Source organism: Trichoplax adhaerens, genomic scaffold (genome assembly GCF_000150275.1).
Source record: "Trichoplax adhaerens TRIADscaffold_2 genomic scaffold, whole genome shotgun sequence".
Lineage (NCBI taxonomy): Eukaryota > Metazoa > Placozoa > Uniplacotomia > Trichoplacea > Trichoplacidae > Trichoplax > Trichoplax adhaerens.
This window is the reverse complement of record NW_002060944.1, coordinates 9697294-9725132: the sequence shown is the minus strand read 5'-3', so window position 1 is coordinate 9725132 and position 27839 is coordinate 9697294. Positions and strand designations below refer to the sequence as shown.

Genomic DNA, 27839 nt, shown 5'->3' with positions numbered 1-27839 from the left:
AGACTATCTACACTTTGTTTTTTATCAGAGACACCTCATAGTAATTATATTCTTTATTTAAATTATGATTTCGATAAGGTTCTGATTTTGCTAGTCACCTTTGCTTTTTCCTGTATTATGGCGGTAGTGCTGACTTTCCTGTCAGTAAAATGCAACATTTATTGGCTTAAAACTAAAATTTCGACCTAACGAATAGACTTTATTGTAACGATATCTTTTTCTATGTAAGCTTGCTATCAAATCAACATACCGATATTAAGCTTGTGTTAAAATTTCTCCCTCTGGCAGATGTAGGAGACCCACTAGCATCTTGAAGCTATTAATATAAAATATTTTAGATTGAAAGGCTATTAATGATTTTCTTATGATAGAAGATTAACTAAAATGCTTTACCTTTGTACCCAATGATGTCTTAATAATTGGTGTTCTCCGATAATTCATGTCTAGGAAATATAAGTTACGATATTGAAAGATATTTGCTAGATCATTCATAAATGAACGATATAAGAGAATTCTAAATTGGATGAATTAGCGATCTAATTAAATTACCATCGTATTGATTGTCGATGTAAGAAATTCTTGATCCGGATACAGGTGGAGGAGAAGAATCTACAGGATTTTTTCCTAGGCTAAAATGTCATCAAATACGAACTTAAATGGTCAGATTAATCGCATTAAATACTAATTTTGCCACGTAGAACTGTGCAAAGACGGTAATAATTGACATGGCATTATTTATTAAAATCTCCAGATAAGTTTAAGTTTACGAATAAGGCATCGAATGCTAATTCTATCTTCTCTATTAAAAAATCTTACCTTCGATTATTTGGTATAGCATAATTCACTAGGAAAATCAAAGCATATTTATAAGAAAGAAGTGGCAATAAGTATTCCCCACTGCTATAAAAATTCTAATTTCTGATTAATCATTACTAATTACAGTACATACCTGCTAATTCATCTATTACCCAATCTGGAGTGGGCCGTGTGTTAATCTAGAAAATAAATTTCAGTCTTGTAATTAGGTACCTCTGACTATTGCTGGCTAGTTCGCAATAAATAATGCAGTTACCTTTTCAGGGCTTGGGGAGGCAGAAACACTACGATTTGGGTCTTCAAAATAAATTGACTAAAGGTAACGATAACAACAACATTAAATCTGATTTAATAATCTTTGTTACTTATGTTGCAGTTCCAGTTTTTTTTTTACATTACAATCAACAATACACTACCATATATGATGGCAAGGTAGGTAAATGACCGGGATCCGGATTTACGCTAAATGGTCCTTCCAAGATGCCTCTTTGCAACATGTGTAATAGTAATTGAGCATATAGATTTCGATTTTTTCTATTGGAGAATAATAATGCATCAAGCAGATAAGAAAAGGATAATACTGATAAAATCTTCGGGAATTAGTGCAGTAGTTGAAGCTGAAAGATTTATTTAACAGCCTGCTTTAATTTTTAAGCACTATTACTTAATTCTACGTAATATTTATAGGGGTTTATTATGTATTTTGAAAAATCATAAAATAAAATGAAATAAGAACGGCTAGGCTGATCAGATAACAACAATCTTAGCATGCAGCGGTGTACATGATATTGTTCTGCTTTAAGCTCTAGGCGAATGAATCTCGTTCAGTTAAATTAGAGATTAATGATTGCATGACTATCATGTGTTAGTACGCTACGTTATAACGCAATCTCGTAATTAGTCATCGCCTCATTTAGTAGCGCATTATTGCAGACATACACTTTTGACGTATAACATTGCAATAAACCACAACATGACAGCTAAATAAGCGCAAATTTGTCAATTATAAATATTAGCCTGAAGAAAATTACTGATATTAAATAATACAGTAAAATGTGATAAATAGAGCCTTAGCAGAGTTATATTCCAATAAAATTAATGAATCCATCTCATATCTAGTAATCTGATTGAGCAATGAATATTGGCAAACTAAATAAAGCCAATTGATATCATTACCTTCCTGAAGTTGTTAAGTCTTCAGTTTCGCATAGCTTCTTAATCCATTGAGCTACACGTTGTCTTTCTGTGATAAAAAGGATTTATATATCAATTGAAATATTGTTAAAATTTCATAATAGATTTAAATTTGACTACAGAGATTTATAATAACTATAGATATGGTAATTTTGTTATAGTTATAACTGGATTAAAATGAAGCGAGAGGGATATTACTAGCTTTGAAATGTTCTAATTGTACTATGGTGTCAGCTATTAATATCCTATTTATCAATTGTAATACCTAATTTTTGTGATAAATTGAGGGTAAACGGCTTTATTCTTCCTAAAATTTGGTCAAATTGTGAGTCTTGCTTTTCGTTGAAGATTTCTTCCATGAGTACATTCTTGAATGTATCATGCTCGATAGCTCTGCTCGAAGTCGCCATATTCTTGTTAGCTTATATAAAGTGACACCAAATCCTTCCTAATTTTAGATAATATATTAGAATAATTTGATATCTGTAGATTACAGCAAATAAAGTTGTTATTCCTAATCCATCCAGGTAAAAAGATTATATTGGTTACCAATTAAACTAAGATGAAATGTAAGTTATGATGGAATCGAATCATTCTCATTTACATGTTTAATGAACTCAAAGAATTTATTTTTGCACAAATCTAAGCTAACTTAACGATTCTATTCTATCTATTTCACTTTAAGTTATGTTGCTTTCAGATTGCGCAGAAAATATTCTGACAATTTTTCAAAGATTGACCATGATAAATGAGCACAGATTGATGTCCGAAATCAATATAAACACAAACCTTATTAAAGCTTAATTAAGTTGATTATATTAGTGTCACTGCCCACTAACTTTGGATCATTAAATAATATATCAGGTCGATTGATTATGCACTGTTTAATAAAGTTTCTTGAGATTAAGCAGTAATAATCCAACTAGATTGACCAGTATATCTGAGGTAATTTAGATTGTTGCCATATACTGAACGCGAAATTGGATGTAATTGATGATGCTCAAGCACAAAGTTAATGATCCAATAGCTCAATTCAACTTAAACGAATGAGTCCATTCAAGACAGCTAATGCAATAGTGTTAGATACTTTAATATTGGAGGGGTAGAGAGTAATTTAAAGCGCTTTACTAACGGTTTTTACATATTGCTAGCACTGCGCTTGATCACTTTGGAAAAGGTGCGGTCATTTCCATAGTAACCAGCAATTTGATGTTATCCCGCTTCTCCTATATTGTGTTCTGTCTGAGTTAATACAATCAAGTCTTTTAGAGCTGATTCTTTATACGATGAAATAGTATATCGATGATAATATTTACTTATAGTTTCAAATAAGTTTCTACTTTATAGTAAGATTATGCATAAAATCTCTATTTTACATGTGAACGCTATAATACAGTTTGCTGACGTCACTCAGTCAACAAATTTAAACCGCGGATGAAATAGTAATAGCTATTAAATGGTCGACTCTTATAATTACATTTTGCTATTGTAATGAGGATATGTTGCAAAATATTGACGGATATCGTTATGCAGAGTAGTATTTCTTATCTTTATTTAATCTGTGTTGCTGTTCTGCATCGATTGCCAAGCAGAATTGGCATTCTATCGAGTCGATGTCTCGATCAATAGAGTGCAATACTGGAATTTAGTCTATTAGCTAACATGGAGTAATACTTGCTATTTACTTCATGAAGAATGGTGCGTAGATTTTTAACAGGTCTGAACGAGAGGTAAATGTCGATCATAGTATGTGATCTTTGCTATGACAGTAGATCATTAATGAGATTTTATAATGGGGCTAGATATTGGCCTTTACTTTAATAAAAGTTAGCTAAGATAGATTAGCCTACCAATAAAGTTTGCTGGTCAATAACTTATTTCTTCTTTCCATGCGATATTTTTATTGCCATTTGTGAAATATATACTTCCCTGTACTCACTTGTTTGAAACTGTAGAGATTTTCTTATCCCTTTCTCTATTTGCCATATTTGATATTTTCACATCATAAAAGTTCTGATGTTGTTGGTGGTACACTCTGGTGTACGTATTCATCAAAGGGCTGCTTACCTCGATGCTGTACGTTATGACTTTGATCAGATTTTAAGTTAAATGATTTTATAAGTCATGGTTTGTCATATAGATACTTGTGACAATTTGTTTTATCTGATTTTACAATGTACTTGTAATTCTTAATTTTACTTAAGTGGTTGTATTTGTACTTTACTTTGTATTTATTGCGTTAATAAAGAGAGGAAGTAATTTGTAAGATAACGCTCCGGCTAGTAAATTATATCAAACGTCGCACGAATTTTGTGCAGTTAATACTCGTTGTATAAACATATATATATATATATACTGTATATACATCGAAGCAAAAGCCCTGATTTTAGTTAGTAATGACGGGTTGAATGAACCAATCAACATTAAGGTAAATTTGGCATGAGTGACTGCATTGGTTTGAAACATTTTCTTTTACATTATATTTATTCATGCTGATGGACTTTGGCCAGACAACGAAGAAACTGAAAGTTTAATCCTATGATTAGAAAGCTGCATATTGAGCAGATTGTCATTCTCTTTCCTACGAGATATACTGGAAGCATCGGTTTTATTGACTTTAGACTGCCTTCGCAATGGTCAGATGGTTGCTGAAATGTCGTTCAACATTGCAATCGAACGTCTAGTATCTTTACTCGGAGAGTTGAAGAGATTGGGAAGAGCTAAGCAATGATTGTTGTTGTGTTTGAAGCATGCCTTGGTCCGACGGTTGCTCCATTGTCGCTCAATACTGCAATCCAACGTATCTTTCTATCTTTTCAACAAGGAGTAGAACATAGAACATTTAACAGCGCATCCTAGAGGGCTGACGTAATGATTGTTGTATTTGAAAGCATGGACTGATCGCGCATGAAGAGGACACAAATAGTCTACTCTATTAGGACGTCACAGACTCCATCAGTTAGGTCAATTTCATTTTACCTTTCCTACCCTCCTCCTTTCCTGCTACCACCGTGATGGCAATAATCATACCCAAGTTAACATGGGCCATGATTTCAGCTCATGACCTTAGTAGCACCAAGTTGGGGTTAAGAGGTTCAAACCCATCGACGACAACATCCTATGCCGCGCTCTTGATCGTTCCAATGTACTTCAACCTTTCTTAGAAAGGTCAACAACATTCTTCAGCTGCCTTGAATATCTCCTTACCGACATTAGCGCTTGGATTGGGCACCTACCCATCTATGGAATGGACGAGCAAACATGATGGCAGCGGACTTCATCATGTGATTCTCACAGATCCAAATCAATGACATCATCGATTTAACCGATTGGCCGACAAGGATCGGTTGTTCTTCTCCGACGGTTACATTAGCATTGATTTTTGAGTCACGTATCAGGCACAACACCGTCGTCTTGCACAGTCAGCCACCGCATGTTGACGGTTAACCTTACGTCATCTTCTACGGCACTGTAAACTTTTCTATAGCGGTACTGTGCTGTAAGCTTTTCTATAGCTATACTGTACTGTAAGCTTTTCTATAGCTGTACAGTACTGTACAGTACTGTACTGTAAGCTTTTCTATAGCTGTACGGTACATACTGTAAGCTTTTCTATGTACTGTGCTGTAAGCTTTTCTATAAATGTATCGTACAGTACAGTACCGTACTGTAGAGTGTAGTGGATAGTACTCTATTATAGACAATCAATTGGTCGGACTAACGGTTGCAAAAGTCTCCTATTAAAGCGACACCAGGAGGAGTCAATTACACAAATTACGTACTGCAACAAATGAAGAGGTCAACCGTCAGTGTTGAGAGCTTTCCCACAAAGAGTGACAGCCTGAAGAAGGAGAAGAGGAAAAAAGTAGTGGAAAAACTCATGGATAAACTCTTTGAATGATTTCCAGCAGTCAAAGTCGACCAGGTAAGCTGAGATACAACGAATTGGGTAGATATGGTGGAAGTCAAATGAATTGATCGTTAGTGATTCAATTGATTCAATTCCCTTTCAACGTTCCATATCGCCTTGATTGGCCATGTCCTATTTTACAATGGACTTTCTTTTTCACTGACCCAATTCACTGGAAAATATTGTTTTGTCAAATACTGTACTGTACACTAGCAGTTTTTTTTGAAAAGCCTTCTTAATAGGTTGTGGATAATAAAGTAAAAAAACGGACTGACTTCTTCGTATAGCAATCATAATGATAGTGTTATCCTGTAATAGATGGAGCAAATTGCCTGTTTACAATTCAACAATCAAATGCATAGTACCACTAGTTTTACGGCTAAGTTTGACATAGCATCTTCAATTGCATCAATGCCGGCGGTAAAGAGAACATTATTTTCTCCTATTCTAGGCAGGAAATTTCATTGAATATTCACTACCAACATTGAGTCGTTGTAAATCGGTGGTTGAACATTATCATCCAGTCGGTATTGCACTATTTGCCTAATTTGAATATTGGCTGTAAAAGAGTAGACGTGTATACAGGTAAAATGCACTATTTTATCAATATACTGTACAATTAGCAAATATCGAATGGTATCTTGCGAATTATTACGAAAGACTAAAGGACGACCCCATTGATTGTGTTGATTAGGATAATAAGGAAACGTCTGCCATGGCTAAAGGCCGCCAATTCCTTTTGCTATTATGGAAAAATTTCACTTTACTTCGACGCTCTTGGCTAACTGTACTCTTCGAAGTATTCTTGACAGTCCTCTTTGTAATTGTGCTATTATTAGTTCGGACGGATGGCGATTTAAAGGGCAAGATGGTACCGGTCTATGAGCCTAGATCATTTACCATTCACAGCTTGCCCAGTGAGTTAGTTTTGGAGCATAATGGTAAATACATGGCCTTTTGTCCCAACACAAGTGCAGCAGTAGTGGGTGTCATGAAACGAGCCCAACGCCTTTTAGATGGATTACAGAGAGTAGATGGATTTGCCAATGAAGAAGATATGGTCAATTTTTTAATATCAAAAGAAACCCAATTAGGTCAGTCATTTTCGCCCTATATCGGTGGTGTGGTATTCCATGTTAATGGCAGCCAGTTCGATAGTCAAATTAATTACTCCATCCGATTGGATTATATACCCCGACATGATGCACAAGATGCATCCCTAATTGGAGCGAGCCAAACTTGGGAAACCAAATATACATTTCCCATTTTTCAGATTAAAGGACCGCGCGAACGCCATGATACTACTGGTGGATCACCTGGTTACTATCGTGAAGGATTTCTAGCATTGCAATGGGCAATCGATCGAGCTATTATCGCTCATCTCTACGATCTTGCTGAACCGCCATCTGTTGATTTAGAAATGCAACGGTTTCCTTATCCATCTTATTTAGATGATAAATTCATTTACATTATTCAAAATGTCTTTCCATTACTGCTCATGATGTCAATGGTGGTCACTGCGTTGAGTATAGTCAAAAGTGTTGTCTTTGAGAAAGAGCGAAAACTTAAGGTATGTTATTATTATTGTACGTATCATGAAAGCAGCCATTGTAAGATGATACATAGCCATCAAGGTTCAATACCGGTGATTATTTGTTATATTGTATATATTTCCTTGCAATGATCTGTTTTATTGTTATATTCTTTAATTACAGTAGTAAACATCGTTCCAATACACGTAGTATCATAGCAATCTTAAAGGCACACACGTATTTGATATCGTAAATAGAAATGAAATTTCTAGTCTATTAATATCTTGCAGGTCATGACTTTTTAGGTAGTAACTTGCAAGAGTAATGATGTCATAATTATCAATAGAATTGATTACTTTAGCTACAATTATGGCCAATAAAAAATTTTGCTCAGCTTACAGTTCAGTCCAGTTAACTGACTAGTTCTTACGGTAATAAATATGCACATAAAGTCAATAAATATGACTAACAATAAAAAACTTCATCTTACTATTAAAATTCTTACTTAATCTTCACAGCATGATGTCTTACTACTTGTTACTGTCTGACTTATATTTTGATTTAGTTTTGATTTAATATTGAGCAAATCTCGTTTCTTCTCTATTTTTTTTTATATTTTTACTAGAGTAATTATAATGCACTATGCAGAAGACTTTAAAGTTTACAAATCAGTTAAATTATTATTATTTCGTACTGTCATAGATCTACCTTTCCTTTAGCGTACCGATAACTGATCTTTAGGTTTAACATTTAAAATGATAGTTTGTATTTTAGAAAGAGTATCAAGGCTTGAAAGCTTATACTTATAAATCTACATTATTAACGATCAGTTTGTCGGATGTATAATTACGTATCAATCAGGCCAATGAACAGTAATAGTATTTGTTAAGGTATATTCATATTTGATTTTCACTATATACGCGATATATGTACATCATTACTAATAATAAATAACATACGCACATGATAAAAAATACCTAATGATACACGGCAATATTAAACGCGGTATGTTCATCGGAATTTAGTTAGCTCAATATACAGACCTGTTTATCACTTAAGCAAGGTAAATTTTGGCATTTAGTTGATAGCACTGCATGCAACAATGAAAGTATTTTGTATCTGCTTAAATTTGAAACTGAAATAAATCAAGGTATCTAACTGTTATTGTAAATTTAAAATGATTTATTAACAGACACACCTTTACACCATCTCCTTACTCTAGTTGATATTTCTAATGTTTAATACCAGCTGAAATTGCTAGTTCAATTTAGCACCAGAAATATCTTTAGAATATCAAGTATTGCCTACATTTTTAGATTGACTTCTTGATTATTATTCCTACAGGAATCGATGAAAATTATGGGTTTAAGTAATTGGCTGCATTGGTTGTCATGGTTCGTTCAGTACTTTGTCTTTTTCTTAATCTCAATGGGGATTATTACTTTCTTTTTATGTACCAATATTACTTCCAATGGCAGAATTTTGGATAATACAAATCCGATTGTCTTGTACCTATTTCTAATGGTGTATAGTTGTACAAGTATTATGTGGTGTTTCTTAGTGAGTGTATTCTTCTATCGCTCCAACATCGCGGCTGCAGCTGGTGGAATCTTATGGTTTTTAAATTATGTACCGTTCTTCTTCATTACGTTTTACTATAGTTCGTACAGCATAAATCAAAAGCTTGGAGCTTCTCTTCTTTCCAATGTTGGTATGGCTTTAGGAGCTACGGTTATAGGCAAATTAGAAGGACAGGGTGTTGGTGCGCAATGGTCGAATTTCTTTCACCCCGTCTCAGTTGATGATTCTCTATCTTTAGCATCAATTGTTGGCATGCTATTACTTGATGCTTTCATATATGGCTTATTAGCCTTTTATATTGAAGCAATCTTTCCTGGAGAATTTGGCGTACCCCAGCAATGGTATTTCCCTTTTACCCGCAGTTATTGGTTCGGTGTAACCCCAATAGAGTTTGACGAAGAAAGAATACGATTACTAAGTAATTCGCCTTCAATTTCTCAATATTCACATTTTGAGAAAGAGCCAACAGATCTACAACCTGGTATTAGTGTTCGTAACATTTTTAAAGTATTTAATCGTAATAAGTATTGTGGTAAATCGTCGGAGGAGAAAGTAGCTGTCAACGATGTTAGCGTAAATATGTACAGCGGCCAAATCACTGTGTTACTTGGTCATAATGGTGCTGGTAAAACAAGTTTAATGTCAATGCTCTGTGGTATGTTTCCTCCTACTACAGGGTCAGCACTGGTTAATGGACATGATATATGTTGCGATATTGACAGGGTTAGAAATAGTTTAGGACTTTGTCCACAGCACGATATCCTATTTGATACGCTTACTGTAGAGGAACATTTACGGTTCTTTGCCAAATTGAAAGGTAAGAGTAACTATGATACCATTATGATAGCGAAATGATAGTTTATAGCACATGATTTGCTTATATTTCATTGGATATTTATGAATCAAGGCTGTCCAAAAGACAGAATTAACGCCGAAATAGATAGAATTATTGAAGCTGTTGGATTAGGTGATAAAAAATACACTTTTTCTTCCTCTTTATCTGGTGGAATGAAGAGAAAATTATCTGTTGGTATCGCACTAATTGGGGATTCAAAGGTAGCATCAATAATAATCAATTCAATATTAAATATTCAAAAGTTTAGTAAAGCGACTGTAGATTAAATTGAGCGGATAGGATTTTATAAATGATCTCTTAAAATAATGATCTTTGCTTAAATTACGATTAGGTTGTTCTCCTTGATGAACCGACCTCAGGTATGGATCCATCCGCTCGTCGATTTACTTGGGATCTTTTACAACGTGAAAAAGCCAATCGAACAATTTTGTTAACAACACATTTTATGGATGAAGCTGATCTACTTGGTGATCGTATAGCGATTATGGGAAAAGGCAAAGTAATATGTTGTGGTAGTTCACTATTTTTGAAGAAAAAGTACGGTATTGGTTACCACATGACTATTGTAAAAAGTGCTACTTGCAAAGTCAACGAAATTATTGAAAGAGTTACGAAAAGTATCGATGGAGCAACATTAGAAAATAACGTCGGATCTGAGCTTTCGTTTATTTTACCAAGTAGTGGTTCTAATAAATTTGAGTTATTATTTTGTGAACTTGAAGAGCATCAGACTGAACTTGGAATTTCTAGTTTTGGAGCGTCAGTTACTACTATGGAAGAAGTGTTTCTTAAAGTAAACGATATTGTCGAAAAGTATTATTCCCACCAAGGTGAGGAAGAAAGGTTTTCACAAGATAGTAATGATTGTGGAAGAGAAGATGTAAAGGATGCTTCTATTAATAAACCATTGATTACTGACTCCAATCCTGAACTTGGATACAATCTTGAATTTACATCCAATTCCGTTGGTATTACAAATTCAAAGTATAAGCTATGGTATCAACAGTTTTGTGCCATGCTAACAAAGCGAATGTTGCATTCCAAGCGTTACAAATGGTCAATAATTTCACAACTTCTGGTGCCCATAATTTTTACAATGATTGCCCTCATTGTTATCAAAACAATCCCATATAATGGAGGATCACCTCCTTTGTCTCTCGTAACCGATCAGTTTGGTAAGAATTACGCACCCTTTGCCTACGACGATAACCCAAATACTTTAGCTTATCGACTAAGTGAGGCCTACTCAAATCAGTTTAATGATACCTCTACTTACCCAGTTAATATTATGCGATTTAATGGAACAATGAATGGAAACATGACAAAATTCGCTTTAGAAAAGAGCATGCAAGACATAGGAGGTTAGTATATCCTTACAGTATCGAATACGTTGAAGTGCGATCATTGATGTACGAGTATAGCTTAAATAAATCACTGTAGAATATATTGTTGTATTGCGTAAATAATTATTCATTTCGCATTGATCATTATTAACAAATAATTAACGTATGTGTTAATGTTGTGACGGTAGCGTTCAACTCTCGGTACATGATTGGTGCAGAATTTCACAACGTAAAATCGCAATCAGATAGAGTTGCCATTAAATTATGGTTCAACAATCAAGCCTTCCATTCTATTGGTGTAACAGTGAATTATCTTACAAATTGTATACTTGCTTACGGATTTAACACAACCAATGAAAGATATACTATAACGACTACAAACTATCCTCTTCCACCTTCCGGAAGTGAAACGTTAACCAACATAAAAAAGTATGGATCGATGAAAATGGGATTTACGAATTTTTTGCTATTATTATTTGGCTTTAATAAGATACTCACTTAATTACGTGTACGTGCTAGCTACTATGCAACTAACTGCAGTTCTATATTTCTAGGTATGCCCTCGGATTCAATATAGCGTTTAACTTGATGTTCGGCATGTCATTTTTAGCTTCAAGCTTTGTCATTTTCCTCATAAAGGAAAGATCCAGTAAAGCTAAGCATGTCCAGTTTGTGAGTGGTGTCGACCCATTATGCTTCTGGTTGTCTTCGTTTGTGTGGGATCTATTTAACTATATGAGTTAGTTTGTTTTGCTTTTAAAATATTTTGTTATGGCTTAGAATTTAAACTGAATTAGATAAGTTGCAGTGGTAGTTCAATACAGATAACGCTATAAAATTACTTACATTTTTCTTTTTCATAATTTTTTTAGTCCCTTGTTTGGCACTTTTGGTAGTTTTTGCAGCTTTTGACACGCAAGCATACGTGGACGATAATCGCTTAGGAATTGTAATCCTAATCCTTTTCCTCTATGGATGGGCTATTATTCCGTTGATGTACCTATTTTCCTTCTTATTCGTTAATTCAGCAACTGGCTTTGTCGTCACAACTATGTTCAACATTATTACTGGATTAGTTACTCTAATAACGGTCAACATATTTAGGTATTTTAAGTTATTATCTTATTTTATTAACAAAATTATAGACTAATTCTAGAAATGCTTTGCTCATACAGTATCCCACAACTAAATCAAATGGCGACAGCAAATGGTTTGAAATGGGGTTTCTTGGTACTACCGAATTATTGTCTAGGGCAAAGTTTAAGTGATATGTTTGTAAATTATATCACAATTACTACTTGCATGAAAAATGAATTAACTAAGCTTGGTTGCAAAGCTCTAAAAGTTAAATATCAAACGAATTATCTGTCATGGGAAGATCCGGGTATTGGACGTTTTGCCGTTTTCATGGCCATTGAAGGTGTAGTACTGCTCGTAATACTATTTTTATTAGAATATGGGATCCTTGGAAGGATATATGATTCTTTAATTTGTTCCGGCAAAGGACAAGATGAAAGGTGATTGATAGATATATGCCAAAATGTAGATATGTTTGCATCATTAGACTATGCATGTATCGTAGCTAAGATATATCAAATCATATGTGGTAGATGATAAAGTTTCAATTCTTTATTACCACTTATAGTGTTGACGAAGAAGAAGATGTTGATGTCAATGAAGCAAGTAATTCTGCTACTGCTCAAGTACAAAGAGGCTACGGGAACAATAGTGGAGATGTTGTGTTGTTTAGCGGGCTTACCAAGGAGTATAAATCTTGCGGCTCTCAACCTTTTACAGCTGTCAATAACTTATCTATCGGCATATCTTTGGGAGAGTGCTTTGGATTACTTGGAGTAAATGGAGCTGGTAAAACTACGACATTTAAAATGTTAACTGGTGATGAATCAATAACGTCCGGTACTGCTGTGATGAGTGGATTTAACATTAAGACTCAATTAAGACAGGTACATGAAATAATATTCTAGAAACGCCTGGATTAACAAGCTGACTTTCAATTTTTATTATATTACTTTATAACTTGGCTAATAGGCGCGACAGCAAATGGGTTATTGCCCTCAGTTTGATGCATTAATAGAATTGATGACTGGCAGGGAGCTATTATCAATGTTTGCCCGATTGCGAGGGGTACCTGAAAGCAGGTTACGGCAGGTTGTAGAAAAAATTATTTCACAATTAAGCCTGAAAGAATACGCGGATAGACTTTGCGGGACATATAGGTAAAAAAAATTAAATAAATGATATTATTATAATATATGCATTTAAATTTAAGTATTAAGGTATCTATAATTTTAAACATTAACCTCTTTTTAACTACTACTTTAGCGGCGGAAATAAGCGTAAGCTTTGCACAGGAATTGCTTTAGTTGGCAATCCACCGGTCATATTTTTAGATGAACCCACTACTGGTATGGACCCGGTTGCTCGCCGATTTTTATGGAACGTTCTTAGCAAAATTAGAGCAGAGAATCGTTGTATAGTCATTACATCACATAGGTAAGAAATACCCTCTTATTACTTTAGCTACAAATTTGCATAGATTGCATTGCAGACTATTTGATGAATCATGCAGAAAGGAATAAGTAATGTTATTTTTATGACCAAAAATATTTTTCAGTATGGAAGAATGTGAAGCCCTGTGTACAAGATTAGCTATAATGGTTAATGGCAAATTTAAGTGTTTAGGCAGTCCTCAACATTTAAAGAGCAAATTTGGACAAGGTTATACAGTTATTGCGAAAGTTGGGAGAGACAAACCGAATTCTATACACGATCAAGAGCAAATTATGAATCGTCTTCAAGCCTATATCGAAGAAAACTTTCCTAATGCCGTGATAAAGGATCAGCATCATGGATTGATTCATTACTATGTATCTGATGCTAGAGTATCGTGGGCAAAGGTGTTCTCGATTATGGAAGAAGCTAAACGAACCTTCAATTTAGAGGATTACTCCGTTGGCCAAACTACCTTAGAAGATGTTTTTTTAAATTTTGCTGGCACTCAGCGTCAACAAATGCCACCACTTGATGACGCACCTATAGCATAAGCAATAAATACCGCTCATTGTACAGTGAGTGTGTTTCTGTTACTGTAACTTTATCATGTCATTATATTATCATGTTAATGGCTTAGATTGCTTGCTTTACGTTAAATATTATATATGTCTTAGTTGTATTATACGAAATTGGAATTTAGTAACAAAATGATTCAACAACATTAATTTTAAAGACTTGTTGATGCTATTTGTACAGTAGATTGGATAAGACAAAATTCTTTTCACAAGTAGTAAGGGAATGTACGTATGTGAAAGCTATTAATGGTTGGATGCCTGATGTATGTGCAATGTGATGGAAGAAATTAGATATTCTTATTTTTATATCATACCAAATTTTTTATATAACAGTTTTTATTTTACACTACAAAGTTGCGGTAATGTATATCAATGCACCAATAATGCGAAATCTCGACCCGATCTGGATGTTCTGTAAATTTTACAGGTATTCATTTGATCATATAACTTGGCCCAATTACAAATTTCTAATTTTGGTATTTTCATGTGTATGGTATTGTTTCATACAACATAAAAATAAATACGAATGATCCTTATAACTGGTTTAGTTGTGTTTCGCTAATTATACGGTGCTGCTTTTGAAGTGTATCGAGATCAATCGATGGGCGCTGCAAAGTTTGCACGATAGGCGATATTCATCTCAATCCAGTACTATGGACTGATTCAATTTTTGCAGAAAAATTTAGAAGTCCATGCCAGTGCTTTAGAATAAATTGATTTGACATGCACGTATGAAGTGCAAGTGCGTCCAAATTATTCAATTCTTAGTGTGTAAGTTACATATCAACATACAGGATGAAAATGGAATGCGCCGATATCATTTCTGAAATTCTAATTTCTCGCCAATCAATTCCATTGTCGATATATTCGTACTATAAATTTAAATTAATGGAAGATGTGACATGGAGCGAGGAATAAGCTAAGGATTAGACGAATAATATAATGGAAACTCATTTGTTTCAATTCTAATAGTAATGGTAATAAATTGCTGTCATTTTACCGGTGAATCGTCCATGAATAAATTGTTCTGCTACTCGCTGCAGAGCATGCATATTGCATAATTCCATATGTAGTCATTACTGATCATATGAGAAGGGTACGAATAAATAATACTGTACATATAGTACTATGCTGTATGTATGTGTCACATCAATATTGGAAATGCGAGTATTTCCTATATCACCTTGAGATACCCATTACAGTATTAACCTTTCTGCTATTATGGTTACACATTACAAGAGGTGGTGCCGTCAGCGATATTAATTACTGGAGAGTGGACTCCTGCAGACTTCAGAACGTGATCTCTATTAATTTACATTTGTGATTCTAATTATAAATTCTTATTAATAAATTAATTCAAAAGAAAATGTTACCCTAGCAGCCATCGTAGGCGCTGTCTGTCTAGTACTGTACGTACGTGTACAGTAAGCAGTTTCGTACACTACAGTATACAGTACTGTACACTTACCGTACAGTACTGTACGGTATAGTACGGTATAGTACGGTACTGTACGGCTGAAATCATGATATGGCAAATAGAAAACGGTTATGCTCACTTGAAAGCTTTTCGCCTTATTAGAAGGAAGAAGAATCTTTCAATTAAATTCTGGTTGGTGTCGCAATCTGAGATCTTGCACTCTTCTTGGCATCCTCCAATTGGCTTTTAGACGGAGTATTAGTGCAGGGAGACCGCCATAGAATTGAGCTGAAATCGTTACCGATACGGTAGGATTGATTGATTGGTGCTATCGACGATAGCGGAGAAAAGCGAGGTGAAATTTCCGTCCAATTTGTTGTGGTAAAAGTCGACTCGATCGGAATAGGACGTTCAGTAGGTAGGAGCATTTTGTTGCGCTACAGCGAAATGGAAAAGATGGAAGAGAGTAATGGTTCAGGAGGAGGTGGAAGTAATTGCAATGAAGGAGCTTGTGCTGCAGTCGATGATGCGCCAACGACGCTAGCGAGTATACAAGAGTTGAAAGATCAAGCCACAGCTGGTCAAGAAATGATTTCTTTTCGTGTTGTATGGAAGAAGAAAACTTTTGATGTGGAATTTAATTTAGATCAAACTATTGCCCAAGTCAAGAAACACATGGAAAAATTAACTGGTAATGAATAACGTTGTTAACTAGTGGTATGACTCTGATGATTATACTAAATAGATGTGATATCGTAGAATTACAAGATGGAGCAGACAGAATTGGATGTTTCCTTTCAGATACCCAATTCGTTACTTTTTCTATATTGGAACTTTTGCAATTTAGACGTGTCCATCTTTGTCTACATTATTGTGACATGATTACCGGAAGCTGCAAGCTAGTAGGATAATAGCCTATCGTACTTTTGCATTGCGTCACCAACAGTACTTAACGCTGACCTACATTGATTAATATTACTTTCATATGAACGATTGTGATTTACTTTAATATTGTAATAATGATGTCGTTGAAGGCAAACAACAGACAGTAGGCCCATGTAGACATGCAGACATGCCCCAGACACGAAACTGCAGCATTGTCTGCCTTCTCTGTACTGCTGTACAATACTTAGGTCTAAATTTATTTTTTGAATCTTAGAAATTCCTGCTACTATGCAAAAGTTAATGTATAAAGGTTTAACACAAGATAGCAAGACACTACGCGAATTAAAAGTGGCTCGTAACAGCAAAATGATGCTGGTTGGGTCGACTGTGAATGATATCATCGATGTCGTAAAACCTGTGGTTATGACTCCCAAAGATTTAGTTAGCCATACGGGTGAGTAAGTGATCGTGTCTTTGCTGCAAGAATTCCATCTGCTGATTTGTTACCGTTGAATCTTCAATGTTTCATGAATGAAATGAATGATTGATCTTGAAACACACATTTTATGATTACCTTTCAACGCCTGTAAATCGAGCATATTATAAAACGCTTATTGTCCGTCGTTGACTAGGAATGATATCAGACAAAGTCAGTCTTGACCGTATCCGATTATGCATGGCTTTTTCTTTATTTACTGTATAAATACTTATATTCATTCATTTAGCTAGAACGCATAACTTCAGTTTCTGCCTCATGATACGAAATAGAATGTTAACGTGGACAATGATATTACAATATATTATATTACAGGATTCAATTTATTCGATTTAATTCGCATACATTAATTAGGGTTGACTTGTGCTTCATAACGTCAATAGAAATTGATTACGTCAGATTTGATGACAATCACAGATGCGTAATTTGACTCTTCAAAATCCTGTTAACGACAACTATATTAGGTCAATTTCATATCGCACAATTTGATCGTAACCTAGTCTTTTTATTTTACATTGCAGGTCCAAAAAGAGAACCTTTATGCAAGCAGAAGGTATATTTTTAAGAGTTAGTCATACTATCGCATTATACATTTATGATTAAGACCTTGAAGTATTGGTTAATCAGATTAACTGGTGCAAATTATAATTATAGTTTTCTGTCCTTTCTTCCTTCCTTGTGACTGTAGCAACATAAGAAAATTTTAGATAAAGGCAAGCCGGAAGGTATCTCACCTGGTGATAAGCGTAGGCGGGTAAGTTACACATTAGTTTTGGTTAAAGGCTTTAGCGTTCTGATCGTCAGTGGTCTTACTAAATTATCATGGCTGAATTCGATAATGGCACGGAAGTGAATATGTTGTGGTGACTAACGATTTAACTTGCGTAGCCGTTTAGTCTTCCATTAATTAATTATCATATTGAGTTATCGTTAACAAATAGTATCATAGTGCAAAAGTGAGCATGTTGTGCTGTAGTAACTAGAGAATTTGCTTACGTCGTTAATAGATCACTCAATCGCTATATTGAGTTGTTATTGCTAAGTACTACAGTGGCGCATTAGTGAATATGTTGTGGTAAAACGACGATTTAACTTACAATATAAACTGGTTGTAAATAGAGAGTAAACAGGTAGAGGAACCTCTACCGTTCTGATCATCAATTACCTTATTAAGATATCATCATTAATAAATTAAAATAGAAATCTATAATATTCTATAACGTTCTGATTGTCAAGAGCTTTATTTAGATATCAGTAATAAATTAAAATAGCAATCTATGCATAATGTTCTATTACGTTCCGATCGTTAACTCCTTATTTAGATATTAATGAATTAAAATTTTATTCTATAATGTTACGTAAATTAAAAAGTGAACATATAGTAGTGCCTTGCTAATTTTACCGACTTTTGTCCGTATGTCACAGAGGCTAGAGCTTTACTTCTTAGTGTCTCTAGTGTATGTCACAGTGGATACTTGTCTATTCAATGAAATAATTATTTTGTGATCGTATAAACGCTGTGCAAATGTTGATACAGTAATGAGATCGTTATAGAGGGCCAACTGTCGATATTGCTATGATAATCCTACACATATCAATAAAAGAATGACTGAGCCAGTGATACCGATTTCATTTACAGGATCCATTACCATCCACACCAATATCAGGAATGTATAACAAACATGGAAGTAAAGTTCGATTAACTTTTAAATTGCTTATTAATCAACTGTGGATAGGGACAAAAGGTTATTATGCTACTGAACCATTATCCTAATCTAAGAACTTGATACGTATTACTTATGTACTGCATACATGTACTCGTGTATTATAGTTATAAAACTATTCGATTATACATATGCTGAATTTATAATTACTCGTAACTGGTTATAAAAATTTTGAAGAATGAATTGTTCTATTGAATCATTTCAATATATGATTAGTATAGCTGACTGAAAGAGTTTTTATTGCCACTATAGAGCATACTGAAAAAGTGCCGATAGCTTCCATCAGAAATGTCACGTCGGAGCCAATTGAAGGCGATGAAGATTATCACATCATGGTAAATAGTAGCGAACAATCGGTTTAGTACGGTAGTTAGTAGTAACACCTTTGCCTTCTGCTATTGATTTGATTGCTGAAATCTACGAAGGTAGATAGTGTTATTCAAAATGTGAATTCTCGATTTCGTAGTTAGAAAGCTAAGCACACTAGCATGATTTATTGTGGTAGGGTTTACAATTAGGACCAACTGAATTATCTATTTATTGGCTCTATTGGATGCCTGCACAATATGTTGAAGCAATCAAAGATACAATCTTGGGTAAATGGCAGATCGATCAGCTATAGAAATGGTGGCCTAACATGGATTAGTCAATCTTAAGATATGGCTTATTACACATTTAGTTATCCAAAATTTTCAATTCAATTCATTACCTTTATAAACCATTTTGTAATTAATCTATTACTTACTATTAATGCAAATATGACATGACATGCATTCATCACAATAATTGTGCATGATTGCATACTCAAATGGTGATCAAAATACAATTTTGAGGTAGCGTTTCTTCCCTCTTGTTTTCAATACTGACTTCAATTTTGCTTCTTAAGATGGAATGGAATGCAACACTAGAATTATAATGCAGTATCAACTGTTGCTGTAGAGGTTATCAATCTTCATGATAGTTTACGTAAATTAAATCGATGAAAAAATTGATCATGCTGATTTATAACCTCATCGTAATGTACATTCACCTTTTGTACAGTGCAATTGATATTGATAGTTATTAATGATACTGAAAACAGTCTTGAATTTTGCCTTTATTTTCAAATATAATATGCTCGCAATTGGAAACTTTTTCTGTACTTATCGACTAATGAACTTGATGTAGCACTTAATATGGCATACAGTAAAATGATTGCTAATGGGTCGAAGATAAAATGCAATCCGGTCAATAACTACCATACGCGCTTATGTATTTCCTATCATCCACTATCTTGTAAAATGGAAGTTGTTGCTACGCTGTAATAGGATGAAAAAAATTGTCGTCTGTCTTAGGTACTGTGATGGTTGATTCTAGTATCAGACGTGCAATTATGATAACGCTCTAATTCAAATATTACCAGTATTGATAGTTTTCATTTTACATATAGGCAGTATGTTGTGTTGAAATATACTTTTATCATATTATTAAGGTGGAAGAAAGTAACTGAACTAGTTGACGTTGAGAAATATAGAATTACCTTTCGCTTTTAAGGCATTGATAAATAATACAAATATATTATGCCAGGCTTGTTTAAGTAGGATGATCATGTTACTTGTCATAACTCTGAAGTTGCTTGGAAAATAAAAAGAAATGTTACGGGCAGTGTTGGAAACTCGCCCTTAATCAGAACTACCTGTTTTTTATTTTATGGCGTACATAAGTCTGTATGTCTGTCTACAAGATTGCATGTCTAAAGTATGTCCTATATCGCAGATTTATAGCTTCACCGTTTTGAAGTAGTAGCATTGAATTTGTATTGGAGACCGGCGTTTAAAATGGTTGCATACCATTTGTTAGCGATTCTACAATTTTAGTGGGAAATCTATGCCATGAATTATATGTCTATTTATAGTGTAATACTGTCTAGCATCATATAAAGAAGAATGATAATGTCCTAACGTAATACTTTCAGATATGCTACTTTATTAAAGCTCTAACCAGAGCAGTGAAGCAACGTGATTAAGACTACGTATTTGAAGCAATGTTGACTCTAGATAGAGGATTTGTAAAGTATTGATTTAAGATGGCAAAATTACATTTTATTAATTCATACGACTATCTCACTGATAACATGGCTATAATCATGTCCAATTTAAAAAATAAAGAGAAACAACAGTTAGCAAAAGAATGACTGAGGTTGGTCAATGACAATTGAAAATGTTCTATTTTACTGTATAGCAGAAAATCTGCATAAAGTCATTTGGAGATTGCCATCTATTTGCAAGTTATGGTGTATAATAAATATAATAGCTTGTATACTTTAAAACACAGTTAACAGATATTGTAGAATAGATGATCCAATGAGGTCTATATTTGATTTTGCATGAAAGTTATTCTTCTTGCTCAACCTGGCCACACGCAGTGATGGCAATTTTAGCTTTTGGCTTGCCAGTATTACTACCAACAGATTCCATCTCTTTAAGCACATCAACACCATCCACGACATGACCAAAGACAACATGTTTTCCATCTAGCCATGGTGTAGGAACCGTTGTAATAAAGAACTGCGATCCGTTGGTATTGGGTCCAGCGTTAGCCATAGAAAGGAGTCCAGGTCTATCATGTGCAATAGTGAAATCTTCATCATCAAACGTTCTACCATAAATGGATGTACCACCAGTTCCATCATGATTGGTAAAATCGCCACCTTGGCACATGAATTGAGGAATAATTCTATGAAAGAATGAGCCTTTATAACCGAATCCTTTCTCTCCAGTACATAAAGCACGAAAATTTTCAGCTGTTTTAGGTGTTACATCGGCACGCAGTTCAAATAGAATTTTCCCCTTAGGGACATTATCGATGCTAATATCCATAAAGCATCTCGGATTGCTGGCAGCTTTAGTGCAATAATTAGCAACAGAACGTGAAAGAAGAACAATTCTACTTGGATTGAGTAACCTCATAGTGGTCATATGGAGAAGAAGCAATCGATAGAGTCGTTTAAAAGGTCTTCTATCCAAATCTACCTTGCAATGGAGATTTTTTATTCAAGTTTGAAGATACCTCAACGGTCTCCAAGGTGCAGCCGAGCTAAACTGCTTTTCACTTTCTTCAAATTTCTCACTTCAATGCCTTATTTGATAGAGATATATTAGCCTTGCATACGTGTACTAGACACTGACTAGCATGCTTTTAAGCAGAATAGGCTTGCAAAATCTTTCATACAGTCGCGATATAGTCGACCAAGTAAGCCATAAAAACATAGTGATTTACCGGCTAGTCCATATGGAAACAACATCCTATAATGTAGCATAGAGCAGGAAGACTAGTACTAGTACACTGTACTGAACACTATGCAATGGAAAATTACGTCATCCAAATTGCAGGACATATCCGCTCTGTCCGTAGCTTCAAGTCTTCTTATTCACCTACAATTATTCTAAGGTACGCGTACATTAAATAAATAAACGATTTCCTACACTTTCTGAGCTATCTCGATCCAGCTCATTCGATAAAGAATGAGCTGAGAAAGTACTGCATGGAAAAATATCGAAATTCTCTCACTTTGCTGTACAGTGAATTAGCATCCTTCCTATTCGACTATGCATAAAACCTTAGAGATGATTACAACATCTTTATTTCGAGGGTACGTAAGGTTTGCGATTTCCTACACTTTCTGAGCTATCTCGATCCAGCTCATTCGATAAAGAATGAGCTGAGAAAGTACTGCATGGAAAAATATCGAAATTCTCTCACTTTGCTGTACAGTGAATTAGCATCCTTCCTATTCGACTATGCATAAAACCTTAGAGATGATTACAACAATCTTTATTTCGAGGGTACGTAAGGTTTGCGATTTCCTACACTTTCTGAGCTATCTCGATCCAGCTCATTCGATAAAGAATGAGCTGAGAAAGTACTGCATAGAAAAATATCGAAATTCTCTCACTTTGCTGTACAGTGAATTAGCATCCTTCCTATGCGACTATGCATATAACCGAGAGATGATAGAAACATCTTCCTTTGGAGGGAACGTAAGATTTGATACAGTACTCTACAGTATACTCCATCGAGCAATTTGATAGATTATCCCTGCGTAAAATTGCAAGACATACCCGCTCCGTCCGTGGCTTCAAGTCTTCCTATTCAACTAGAATTATACGACCGAGTACACTAGACTATTTCCTATACTTTCTGAGCTATCGCTATCCAGTTCATTCGATAAAGAATGAGCTGAGAAAGTACTGTATAGAAAGATATCAGAATTTTCTCAAACTGGAGTACAGCAAATTAGCATCCTATTCGACTATGCATAAAACCTCCGAGATGATTACAGCATCTTTATTTCGAGGGTACGCAAGGTTTGATGCAGTACTGTATACTCCTTTTAGCTGCTTGATATAATTATCCCCCAGTAAAATTGCAAGACATAGCCACTCCGTCCGTGGCTTCCAATTTTCCAATTCATCTACAATTATTCTACCCAATTTTTGATTATTTTATTATACTCCATCTAGCAGTTTGATGCATTCTCTCTGATTTAGAGCACAGTTACATCGAAACGAAAGAGGTGTTACAGACGGGCGGATTTGTCCTGCTTTTCCTTGCCTACAGTGTACAGTGTACAGTGAGTACAGTATCAGAGGTTCAGTACTAAAACCGTATTCAGTCAATACTCGCAATCATGAGGTTATCGTCTAGAATAATGTACGATACTATTATAGCGGTAATATGACACAGTATTCAGTTTACATTGCTTCAGTTAATCCCTATGGCAAATCAATTGCAAAAAATCAAATCATCCTTACTTTTAGGCTACAGTACGAGGTCTTCGCCACTTTGCATTGTAGCAGACCATGACTGAAGACGTCACCAGAACCACTATTGTAGCCTCCATTTTAATGTTCAAGATTTTGCTCTAGACGTGGCTAATATTCACTTTTGCAGGCTTTAATTTAACTATGGTAAGTGAAATATCTGTTGCTATTAGTCCAAGATGATAGAGAAATGTTAAATGTTATAGGAGGACGATGGATGGGAATGTAAGTAGAAGGATATCATTCTCCATCACCCTCAAACTGTCGATGATACTCTTATCAATGATCGACATTGCCATGGAAGCAAAAGGATACCGTTTTCGCAAGCTCTGCAAATTGAATTCTACCTTTTAAATGCGCTTAATGTGTCCATAGTAATTGAAATAACATAGAGATACTTTGTAAATTGAATAAACGTCGCTGTTGGTCATGAATTGTACACGTTATGAGTCATGATCGAGTTATTTTCGTTAGTATATAACTATACTTATTGGATGCACTTTGTAGAACGATTCGATTTGCTCAAAATCGTTAACATTCATTGGATAAACATCACTTCTTGTCGAAATATCCATATAGCAACTCGCTTATGTAATTAGCTTGTAATTTTATTATTGATAGGAAGATGATGAGAGTACTGTTCCACTAAGATCTGAAACGGAAAATATTAACCCTTCCAATGATAATAAAGATCAGGGTAATAGGTAAGCATCCAAACGTACGGTATTCTTACGCCTGGATGGGCAAAAAGTACATTAGTTTAAAATATTCTCTCAGCTATTCAATACATTACCTACACACGAAATTGTTAGCAGCAATCGCTAGTGTAATACTTTCTCTCTCTCTTACTGTTGACACGTACAATGATACACCGTCGATACAGAAATAGGATTATGATCAGCTTGACTGTCAATGTAAACTACTCCCTTCTATATCAATCTTCTTTCAAGCAATCGAGACATTTCTTTAATCTCATTAGGCATCCTGTAGCAGGATTCTTCCACATCTTCTTTCGATGTGCTGCTATTGCAACTTACTTATTCTGTGGATGGTTTAGTAAAAGTTTCATCGCTAACTTCATAACCATAATATTATTATTGGCCTTTGACTTTTGGACGGTCAAAAACGTTACCGGTAGATTGTTAGTTGGACTTCGATGGTGGAATTATATCGACGATAACGGTAAAAGTCATTGGATTTATGAATCGAGAAAGGTAGTCTGAATCAACTTTAAATTCCATTCATTTTAAATGTCTATTTGTCCCTAAAATCAAATCGCTAGTCAACTAGCGACGCTAACATAGAGCATCTGTTTAATGGATAGAGTCAGAGCGACAAAACAGTTTATCCGGCTGAATCACGCTTATTTTGGTTGGCTTTAATCATTTGTCCGGCTGTTTGGATTGTTTTCTTCATTGTCGCACTTATTACCTTCAAGTTTAAGTGGTTGGTAAGTCAGTAACGACGAAATGTTATACCATAAGCAAGAACTTTGGCATTGAGTAGATTGAAGTGAATACATTGTAGGCGCTAGTAAACAGTACATTCTTGACTATAATATGTGCTTTAGATTGGCTACTAAATGCTCAATCACTTCGGTTGTTTTAGCTATTAATAATGCTGTAACTAAAAAAATTACACTGTACTGCTGGTTACGTATGTATAGCCTTGTAGCAAAACAATCGTTCGTAAACTAGGCTATGCTCTCTGTTGTATTACTTTAGAATGTATTTGTTGGTATTACCAACAAAAATTGTTAATCATACCGTTGCTTTAAGATACTGTGGATAGAGGTTGTAGATAACTTGGATATCGTTGTAGTTATATTTGCAACCATTGTAGCAATTAATGAGTTTCCTTTCAGTAATGCTTATTTACTTTATTTCTAGCTTATTGTCATAGTTGCCTTATCCCTAAATTTTGCCAATCTTATTGGCTACGTTAAATGTAAGAAAGGTGCTCATTCAAGATTAACACGTATGGCTGGAGACTTTTTTACAAAGCAAATTATTAGTCGGGTAAGATTTAAGACCGTTTGTTACAGATAGTAACATACAAATGACCTTTTCATGAAATGTTACTTGCTATGATTATCGCCATGAGATTATGATAGCATACCAATGCTATCATAAGTATAAGCCTATTAAAGAGATGATTTTGCAATCTAGCAGACTGTCAATATTTTAAATCAATTGTACTTTCTATCAATATATTACATTTAGGCAACAAAGGGGACATCGACACAAGTGCTAGAAAACGTTTAGGATTTGCTATCATAATTACTCCATTACCTTATCAAAAACATAATATTTATTATATTATTTTATGTTACATTTATAAGAGTAATTCAAGGCTGAATTTTCACTAAATGCATTTATTGGTGGCCATATCTTTATAGCAGGCTATAAATTTACTATATTGTATTGTATTATTTTTATGAAGGAAAAATATTACTGCATTGAAATCACTATTTAACTTAAAGTTTTACAGGCATAAATCCTGCTGACATCAGAACGAAAATATTTCGATCCATCTCAATCGAATCAACTTGACTAAATTCTTATCTCGTTGAGTTGTCTATTATACTTCTTAGTAACGATAGCTTAAATTTATCCTTTTAGATTAACCAAAATGTAGCAAAGTACAGAAATATGCAATTTAATTCACTTACAAGAAAAATAGAAGTATACTGAACCATCATCACAGATACCCGTCGATACCATTACTAATCGGCTACAAAATAAAATAAAATGTTGATAAAATACTAGAAATATTGACCGACATAATTTAAATATGGCGAGTTACTAGCTAATGAGGACAACGTATTTCAAAACCCTGACTGTAAACTCAGGATTCGAAGTTAGATTCTTGTGACGAGGACATTTATAGCAACTTAGCGTCACCATTGCTGGACCGCTTCAATGTATCAGATGCTAGGTATATAATAAATGACCTAAGAATTGGTATGAAGTAGCATAGGTTTGTAAGACACTGTAATATTGTATTCTAAGTTGATGATATATTTAGTAATGTCTACCGTAGGTGTTGTGTTCAACATGTGATAGATATGCTCGTTAGAAGCTTAAGTATTAAATATAGCTAGCTTAGTAGCTGTAATCCTTTTGAAGAGGAGCACTACAGTGCTCACACTAGAGCTTCACATGAAAGGTGTAAACTAGCCTGTATTTGAGATGCTAATACCGAAGTGTGTAGTAAGTAAGGTGCTAAGACTGTAAACGCGGAAAGGTATATAAGCGAGTAGTTTAGTATAGTAAGTTAGTTCTTTCTCGTTAGAGGTCCTCAGCTAATCGATTACGTTGTATCTTCGTAAAGGAGGTTTTGTTCAATAAATCTTAATTTTCTAAAGTTTTGAAGATTCTTGATGTATCAACCTCACATGTTTATACTGCATAAGCTCTTTGTATCTTAGCAACACAAAAATCCAATGAGATTATTCCAGCAAAAGTTATTACGTGAATAAAACGCGTTACTTTAAATGTAAGCTTCCAACAAAGACTTTCTTACGGCATAAATAGCAAAGGTTAAATAAAATGTGCCCATAATGTTTCACCTTTACAAATATTAAAACTTTAATATCCAAGTGTAAGACAGTGTAATATTGTATTCTAAGTTGATGATATATATAGTAATATCTACCGTAGTTATTGTGTTCAACGTGTGATAGATATTCTGTTAGAAGCTTAAGTATTAAATATAGCTAGCTTAGTAACTGTATCCTTTTGAAGAGGAGTGCTACAGTACTCATACTAGAGCTTCACATGAAAGGTGTAAACTATCCTGTATTTGAGATGCTAATACAGAAATGCGTAGTAAGTAAGGTGCTAAGATTGTTAACACGGAAAAGTATATAAGCGAGTAGTTTAGTACAGTATAATAGTTCTTTCTCGTTAGAGGTCCTCAGCTGATCGATTACGTTATAACTTTGTAAACGAGTTTTTTGTTCAATAAATCTTAATTTTCTAAAGGTTTGAAGATTCTTGATCTATCAACCTCACACCAAGTTTATGTTCTATCTATGAAAGTGGCTTTTTTAAAGCAGTATAGCAATGAATGAGTTTAACATCATTAAAGGCAAAGACAGTTTATTAATTTTCAATTAGATGCATATTAATCACTTAAATAATTAATTTACGCGTATGCCAACTATAACTACTCAAGTAATTTGTCTACATC

At 34.4% G+C, this 27839-nt stretch overlaps 4 protein-coding genes across 4 annotated transcripts; 3 read left to right on the top strand and 1 right to left on the bottom strand.

The window, feature by feature from the left end:
• Positions 1–6635: 6635 nt before the first annotated feature.
• On the top strand, positions 6636–14297 carry TRIADDRAFT_49936 (uncharacterized protein; the record flags this gene model as incomplete). The annotated part of the gene is made up of 14 exons (XM_002110182.1): positions 6636–7490; positions 8797–9850; positions 9941–10089; positions 10221–10769; positions 10875–11250; positions 11421–11661; positions 11787–11971; positions 12105–12336; positions 12408–12749; positions 12878–12915; positions 13030–13196; positions 13282–13469; positions 13576–13746; positions 13868–14297. The coding sequence occupies 14 exons, from the start codon at positions 6636–6638 to the stop codon at positions 14295–14297; spliced, it is 4977 nt and encodes a 1658-aa protein (XP_002110218.1).
• A 1897-nt stretch (positions 14298–16194) lies between these two features.
• TRIADDRAFT_20400 (uncharacterized protein) lies at positions 16195–19465 on the top strand (the record flags this gene model as incomplete). The annotated part of the gene is made up of 7 exons (XM_002110181.1): positions 16195–16429; positions 16898–17077; positions 17641–17672; positions 17808–17873; positions 18759–18864; positions 19096–19178; positions 19349–19465. 7 exons carry the CDS (start codon positions 16195–16197, stop codon positions 19463–19465), a joined length of 819 nt encoding a protein of 272 aa, XP_002110217.1.
• Positions 19466–21215: 1750 nt separating this feature from the next.
• On the bottom strand, positions 21216–21791 carry TRIADDRAFT_49935 (uncharacterized protein; the record flags this gene model as incomplete). The annotated part of the gene is made up of 2 exons (XM_002109667.1): positions 21216–21717; positions 21787–21791. 2 exons carry the CDS (start codon positions 21789–21791, stop codon positions 21216–21218), a joined length of 507 nt encoding a protein of 168 aa, XP_002109703.1.
• A 2747-nt stretch (positions 21792–24538) lies between these two features.
• TRIADDRAFT_20691 (uncharacterized protein) lies at positions 24539–25693 on the top strand (the record flags this gene model as incomplete). Its single annotated transcript, XM_002110180.1, has 3 exons — positions 24539–24859; positions 24970–25095; positions 25535–25693. 3 exons carry the CDS (start codon positions 24539–24541, stop codon positions 25691–25693), a joined length of 606 nt encoding a protein of 201 aa, XP_002110216.1.
• Between the last annotated feature and the right edge of the window lie 2146 nt (positions 25694–27839).